General features: G+C 34.9%; 1 protein-coding gene across 1 annotated transcript in view; it reads right to left on the minus strand.

Annotated features, from left to right (window-relative positions):
* Positions 1-227: 227 nt before the first annotated feature.
* LOC104528092 (tyrosine-protein kinase Fer-like) overlaps positions 228-8215 on the minus strand; it is a gene marked incomplete at both ends in the record, with an annotated part of 21169 nt that continues 13181 nt past the window's right edge. The window contains 3 exons of the mRNA XM_010172002.1: positions 228-322; positions 1930-2045; positions 5223-5279. Of these exons, the coding sequence (XP_010170304.1) occupies positions 228-322; positions 1930-2045; positions 5223-5279 (268 nt within the window). The remainder of the gene's footprint in view (positions 323-1929; positions 2046-5222; positions 5280-8215) is intronic.

An 8215-nucleotide genomic window follows, 5' to 3' on the forward strand; every position in this document is an offset into this window, starting at 1 on the left:
GAGATACCTTTCAACAAATTCTGCTGTCTTGAATAGCTACAGAAAAACTCACAGCTGATTTGTGGAGCTCACTCCATTCCAAAGTTAGTAGAACCTAGTATTTCCAAAGATTTGCAACACAGGTGACTTTTGAGATCAGTCATAAGACAAATAGAAAACAATACATTTTACATTATGGGAACAATACCTATGACAATATGCTGCAAAAAAAGAGGAAAAAAAATTACCTGGAACAAGTTCCATAACAATATAAATAGGCTGTCGTTGTGTGCAAACTCCTATAAGTTTTACAATATTAGGATGATCATACTGTTTGAGTATTCTGCAAAACACATAGTAAGTTTATTATATTAATAGATTTTATTGTATAAACTGATTAAATATTATAGGAAAATATCTTGAACTCTTAATGTTTATGGAACATACCATTACTGTTATCATAAAAAAAAAAAAAATCAAGGCAACAAATCAATCATCATTGTGTTTGAAAAGCAGGGCACACTGATTCACTAATAAATCAAGATCGAACACTATATTACTCTTATTGTAATTTTACTATTTGTCTACATAACATTTGTATATATAAACAAAAAATGGCCTGACAGGTTTGCAGGTTCTCAAGAACCCTTGTAATTAGGTAACATTTCAGTGGTGGACCAGAAGCAGGGCTACATCAAAAAAGCATGCACTACATGCCTCCACACTTTTCTGCTACATTTTTCAAATGCATACTCATTACAATTTTAATTTAAGACATTAATTAATACATTAAGTTTTAAAAGAATATAAGGACAGCAATTTTAATTTTGGGAATTAAACAAAAACATTTACATCTTCTTATGCAGTACTTTACTAAGAAAATTTGCAGCGTAAAATATCATACTATGATTTGTAAGTGAAATGAAGGGCAAGGAAGAATTCTACAGAGACCTTGAACTTAAATGTTTCTTCTACTATTTGCTGTCTTAAAGCACCTATTCTTTTTCCTTTTTTTTCTAGGATCAGGAGTAAAATACTAATCTACCTGAAACACATATATTAAGTGACAAATAATACATTTCATTTTTTTTCAGACTAACAGTGCTCCATTAGTGGCAGGCTGCTTAACAAATGAAACATCTGTGCAGCTGCCAAGTTACGAGCTGTTTAAAATTACTCAACAGATACAGTGGTTGATCTTAATTCTCTAAATGTGGATAGTATCCCTTACTTTTCCATATTGATCATACTAGTTTGGGAGTGCAAATGAAAACATACGAAGCTTCACAGCAAGAGGGAGCAAGTTAATGTAAACAATTACGAAATTACCTCAATACACCCCTCTATCCCGAGGTCTCAGAACTGGCCTATCTACATCAGCCATATTGAGAATACTTAGCATAATGTGGCATGATTGTCATTTGAAAAATAAGTATGCAATCACATGCTGTCTGACACAGCATAAAATATCTCTCTACAGAACTCTTCTTACAAAATGAAAATTACTAAATGGGGTCTATATGATGACCTAGCCACATTTGATCAGCATTATTAGTCATGCATGTATGGTAGGATTTATGACTGGTATAACCACAATGAAATTAAAAGCATCTTCCAGTCTTCTTATCCCAAGCCCCATGGCACATCTCAGAAGTTTTAAAGGGAACCAACTTGCAGTAACAAATTTATGTTTTATAGGCATAGCTTGCTTTGCTGAAGAGGTAGTTTCAGCAAGTGCAGATGCTACTGCATTCACAGGTAAAAAATGCCCATGTTTAGTTACCAGGGCAACAGCTGTGGAATGTACTGAAAGAGAGGAAAAAAGGTAAAAGTTTGACTACTACTTCTTTGAATTTTTCTGAAGGTCAGATTTTGTAAATCCACCTAGTAATAAATCTTGAAAAAAAACCCACAACAAGTATATATTTAAATTAAATTCAGAAAACTTACCTGGCTTCTGACAGAAATTTTATTTTCAGTTCCTGAGGAAGATCTTCTTTACAAGTTTTTACAGCAACAGGAGTTTTATCCTTTAATGTTCCCTTATACACTTCACCAAAATTACCCTGAAATCAGGAAAAAAAAATCATTCTAAGTAAACAAAATCTTCACAAATCTCCAGAAAAATAATGCAGACAGCTAATGTAACTGGGAACTTTAAAATGTGTTTATGAAGCCAAATGAGGTTTTATTCCAGTATCTGCTCCTAAAACAATGCAGTGCACATAGACATAGAACATCTATTATATGAACATAGTATAGGAGTTCTGCTTTGACTTTGCTGGAAAGGGAAAAAAATACGTTATTTGTGTAATTTTCTCATAAAACCTCTCAGTAACTTTTGAAGTCAACACTGATAGTAGTACTTTTTTTTCTCAATCTTATGCCTGCAGTCTTTCATTTTCTCACTACTGTACTTTATCAATATTTTTTAACTTGCAGTCTGTGAGACCAAAAGATGATCTGTGAAGCTAGGACAAAACATGTTAAAATAACATAAACATTCTCATATATACAAGAAAGAAAAAATGCAAAGTAAGAAAAATTAAAACACTGTATATTAATTTTGATCATAAACTAAAACCACTGCAAAATATGATAATGTCGTGTCTACACTGAAAAAGTTGCATGATCCATAAATATTTTAAATGTTACGCTCAGCACTGTTCTATAAAGACAAGCATGGATTCATATTTGGACAAGACTTTAGAAAGTAGCTCCTTTTATAATCAGATTTTTTAGGGCTTCAACAACATAACCCCAGGGTAAGTTTTTTATTTATTTTTTTTAGCTTTTATAGAAGAAAACTGAGACCATAGAATAATCTCATAGAATAATAGTAAGATGTATTTTTTACTTAAATAAAAACAAAAGGAAAATCAATTAGGACACAAACTGAAGGAAGAAGGAAATTTTGGGGTATATAACAAAACACTGATAACAAAGAAAAAAACAAAGAGAAGAAAAAAACCCAAACCTGAAGATCTCATACTCTTAGTTACTACGTTTTTTATTTCCCAAAGAATAACTACAACTCAATTTTAAATCTACATCTGACAAATTTCCACATTATTCCACTTCTGTTTCCTGGTACCTGGGGCTGCCAGACTTCAGCAAAACTCTGCTGAAAATGTTTTACTTTTTTTTTCTGAGTGATGAAGATTTATTTATATCACGCATTTGACTACTCCATTGCCAAAGGAAGAAGGCAGAAACTCACAGATGGAAAATAGTAATGCACTGCTAATAACAAGGGAAGAAATTCAGGCCTAAACACAGGTTTCAAGTATTATTTTATATATCCTAGTATAAATAAGATTTACTTGGCAAGCAACGTATAGGAACTACGACAGCAATCTGTCCTTCTAAAATAGAGGCCAAGCCATTACCTCTGATATCTAAAAAGGCAAGAGGTGCCCAAAGGTAAGAAGCTGAGTCACTCTGAACACATTTTTCCTCTAGCCTTCTGGTCACAAGTATTTAACAGTGAAAGCTGAACGCACCTTAAGGATTTAAGGTAAGTTCAGCTTTCTTTACCGTGAGGGTGCCAGAGCACTGGAACAGGCTGCCCAGAGAGGTTGTGGAGTCTCCTTCTCTGGACGTGTTCAGAACCTGCCTGGGTGCAATCCTGTGCAACTTGCTCTAAGTGAAGCTGCTTTGCCAGGGGGGTTGGATTAGATGATATCCTGAAGTCCCTTCCAACCCCGACCATTATGTGATTCTGTAATTACTTAAGTATTGAAAAATGCTTTTTTTCTTTAAAATATTTAATTATCATTATATATATGATTTTTAATATAACATTCCTTTCACATAGATTTTAATTTTGTGGGGTATTATAGAACTAATAACTAAGTAAATAAACAGGTCATTCACTCCTGAGGTGAAGGAAAATCTTTGTCTTTTGTAAAGTTTGCATCCTCTTATGCATTTAGCTTTCATGATTCCTCCTCAACTTTTCTAGGCCATTCAAGATTTTATATACTCTCAGATTTCTCACTTGCATGGTGAACAGCTGCAGTTTATTTAACTTTTTCTCATACGGATGTTGATGGTCCTATCATTCTTATCTTTTCTATTTTGACTATATCTCTTTTAGAGATGGATGTTTAACAGATTTATACTGTTCCAAGAACATTTTATCTCATTCTGTACTTTTTAAAGAATATATCCTTCTATAATAACTTTTAAGCACTGAGTTTTCTCCGTTGAATGTTAAAAATACTTTGTGCCAAAAACATGCTATTCACATGTAAATTCAGTTTACTAAATTAATCAATTTTCAGACTGCTTTAACTGCCTTTACTCATCAAGATTAGTTCTTATCTATTTTTTAGCAAAACAAAGCTTTTTTTAATATCTGAAACATGGTTATTTTTCTCTCTTGATACTATTCTGTTTAAGAATGTGAAGCTGTCACAGTACCTGCATTTTATGCAAACACAGCTCTGTCTACTGGCAGACAATACTTTTTGCCATCTCACACTGACAAAGAGATTTTATCCTGGGTAACAGAATTTTCTGACAGTATTTAATTCTCCCATTTCTTAAACAGTTTATCAATTATTTTAGAGTTTTTGGAAAATCTTTTGGAACATTGTCTCCGGAGTGGCACGCGCAACTGTCTTTGTAGGTGTAAAGATACTAAAAATGCAAGTGAGGTACAGGACTTACCTGATTTTAAAGACTTACAGCTCCTAAGCAGAATTTGTGATATAAACTACACTACATAAGAATTAGTTTAATATATATGCCATTGTGAAGCTACCTAACGTACAATAAATCATAAAAATGCAACTAACATTTGTTTTTACAAATACTGATTTAAACATCTTATATCAAATTTTATATATAAATGCATGAATTTTATACATAAATACATAAACATAAATATGTTTATTTATATGGTTTTATTTATATTTTACCACAACATATTTTCTCAGACTACACAAAGTAGAACAGCCACAACATGCTTTATAGAAATCTAGTTAGCTTAAAAACCTTTCTAAAGAGAAAAATATGCATGCTAGCTAAAAATTTTCAGCACACACATTGTATCATTTACCAGGAAATGTGATTGACATTTGTTCAAAGTACAATGTTGTCTTCCGTATTAAAGTAAAATAATTTATATAAAAATTGCATACTACAGTACTATAAAAGTCAAGGCAAATAGGAAACATACAGGTTTAACAATTAATACATGCTTATATAAATGTTATTTAGCTCACTTGATTACTTACTTTGCCCAGTAATTCTCCTAGTGTGACATCTTCATGACTGAGAACCCATTTCTTATCCTATGGAAAGAAAAGGAAAAAAGAATTTTCAGTCTGTGCAAATATGTAAGATACAGTTCCTGTAAGATACATTTCAGTAGAAATGGAGCCAAAGCAGCATTATATTCAGACCACTGAATCAAAAGCATGCCAGGAAGTTATAAATCTAAGTGTTTATAAAATACAGTTTAGAAAACTTGCTATAGAATAAAATATTGAAATATACTGTATAGCACATTTCTGTCAGAAGATTAAACATACAACATGACAGTAGGTATGTAGATAAAGCACCATGTACATTTTCACACAAGCTCTGGAAATGATATCTAGTGCCCTGTTTTTAACAATTATCTGAGTCAAAATAAGAAAACTTCATTTTAGTATATGAAATAACTTACTGCTAGATCAAAAAATCCATTTTTCTTCTGAGTGTACATGAGAAAACTCATTTTTCTGCTTATTAGCAAGACACATATTTGCATCTCTTATGTCTTCTGTGGTAGTTTGAAATACTATAGGCAACTGCTTGAAAAGACAACGTAACAAACGCCAGTTGAAATATCTGTTCAGTGCTGATGACCAACACCACAAATACTCTGTAACAGTCTAAAAACATATCAAGCCCAAATATATACTTCTTGATATATATTTAGTAAATACTTAGCTAAAAGTTAAGAGTGGGCTGTTTTAAATATAACCCATATTTGCTATTTTTCCATTTTATTTCTCTGTTAGCACCTCATCTGCTTAGCACCTCACAAACACTATTACTGCTCCTCATGTTCTAAGCATCCTTTATCACTAATGAAAAAGGCAAATATGTAAACAAGAGTGTGTCAACTCATTAAATTATTTCTCATTAAAGCTCACAGAAAACCAAGCAAAATGTGCTGGCTTTGAAATACACATAATATATGAGATTATCAGGTTTTCTGAACCATGGAGGACCTGCAGTGATGTCGACTGGAAGACTGTTGTCCATCGAAGTGTTAGTGATCCACACAACAGCTAACCAGAGCAAGCCCAAGCCTGTGCTGTGCTGCAGAGCTCCCCCAGCTGCAAGATTAACTCAGCTAGCGTATTGCAACAGAGCCCACATGCAGCTCCCACTGGGTACCAGCAATTACGCCACCGGTGTGGCCTTGCCTTTATCTTCAAGTGTCCAAGAAGACCTCATGGAGGTGTGCTTTCTGTTTGCCAGTAGAAATAATGAACATAATTGCTTCCTTGTAAAAAAGTCCTGTTATAGGATTCTCAACAAAATATGAGAATCTCTGGTGCAGGCAGAGACTGCCCAGTATGTTGCATCTGGCCCATTCAGTGCTACACCACCTGAGGCTCCCACCATCTAAAGGGATGCAAGACTGTCCATACTATTGTCTCCTTACAGTGTTAGCTCTAATAAGACAGTAATTTAAATGATACCTTACAGACTCTGAGTGCCTTTCTTACTACGATCACAACAGCACCTCCTGGTGCAAAATAGGATCTTTCCAATGTGTATAAATACCTGATGGCAAGGAACGAAGAAAAGGGAGCCAGACACTTCTCAGTGGTACTCAGTGACATGGCAAGAGACAATGGGCAAAAATTAGAAAAGAGGAAATTAATTTTGAACATGAGACAACACATTTTTAGTGTGAGGCTGGTCAAACACCAGAAGAGGTTACCCAGAAAGATTTCAGAGTCTTCATCTGTGGAGACATTCAAAACCTAACTGGACACAATTCTGGGAAACCCGCAGTAGTAGAACCTGCCCAAGGAGGGGGGTTTGACTAGAAAATCTCAGTAATAACCTTCCAACCTAAATGAGCCAGATTCAGAGACAGAGAAAAACTTTCTTTAAGTAAATAGACCACAGAGCCACAGAACGGTTTGGGTTGGAAGGGACCTTCAAAGATCATCTAGTCCAAACGCCTTGCCACGAGCAGGGACATCTTACACTAGATTAGGTTGCTCAAAGACCTGTTCATCTTGACCTTGAACACTTCCAGGGATGGGGCACCCACAGCTTCTCTGGGTCACCTGTTCCACTGTCTCACCACCCTCATCATAAAAAATTTCTTCATTGTATCTGAACTAAACTTACCCTAATTCAGTTTAAAACTGTTTTTCTTTGTCCGGTCACTACGGGTCCTGGCAAAAAGCTTCTTTCCATCTTTCTTGTAAATCCCCTTTATATATTGAAAGGCTGCAATAAGGTCTCCACAGAGCCTTCTCTTTTCCAACTGAACAGCCCCAACTCTCTCAGCCTATCTTCACAGGAGAAGTGCTCCAGCCCTCTGATCATTTTTGTGGCCTTCCTCTATCTTTCCTGCACTGAGGACTCCAGAACTGGACACAGTACTTCAGGGGGGGTCTGACCAGAGCAGAGTAGAGGGGGAGAATCACCTCCCTTGACCTGCTGGCCACACTTCTCTTGATGCAGCCCAGGATATGATTTGCCTTCTGGGCTGCAAGTACACATTGCTGGCTCATGTCCAGCTTTTCATCCACCAGTACCCCTAGCTGTACATACCTTTTGATGCACAAGGGTGGAAGCAAAAGTGTGTTCATGCATATGTGAGAGTATTTTAGCCTATTTTAACAATTTTCGTGTATTTATGCATGCATGCATAATACAGCTGTGCTTTTGCATTCCTCTCTCTTTAAATAATAAATAATGTTTAAATTAAAAACTGTGTTATCACACAGTTTTCTTTGCCATTGTTTTTGAGAGCATATCTGATAAAGGCCAGATAATGTCTCTATTTACATATATTTCATTAACAGGCGTTTCAGAGTACTTTGGTTTGAAAGCTGAATTTGCTATATTAAGTAGAGAAGACTGCTGTAAGTGTCCTTAATGTGTTTGAAATATAATGGTTTTGACATAGACTTGACCTTCCTTTTTCTGTGCATAAGGATTTAACATCCTGTATCTTGTTCCTTCTCAGGTTTGTTTTTCTTCCCCCCCC

This window comes from Antrostomus carolinensis, unplaced genomic scaffold (genome assembly GCF_000700745.2).
Source record: "Antrostomus carolinensis isolate BGI_N321 unplaced genomic scaffold, ASM70074v2 scaffold2427, whole genome shotgun sequence".
Taxonomy (NCBI): Eukaryota; Metazoa; Chordata; class Aves; order Caprimulgiformes; family Caprimulgidae; genus Antrostomus; species Antrostomus carolinensis.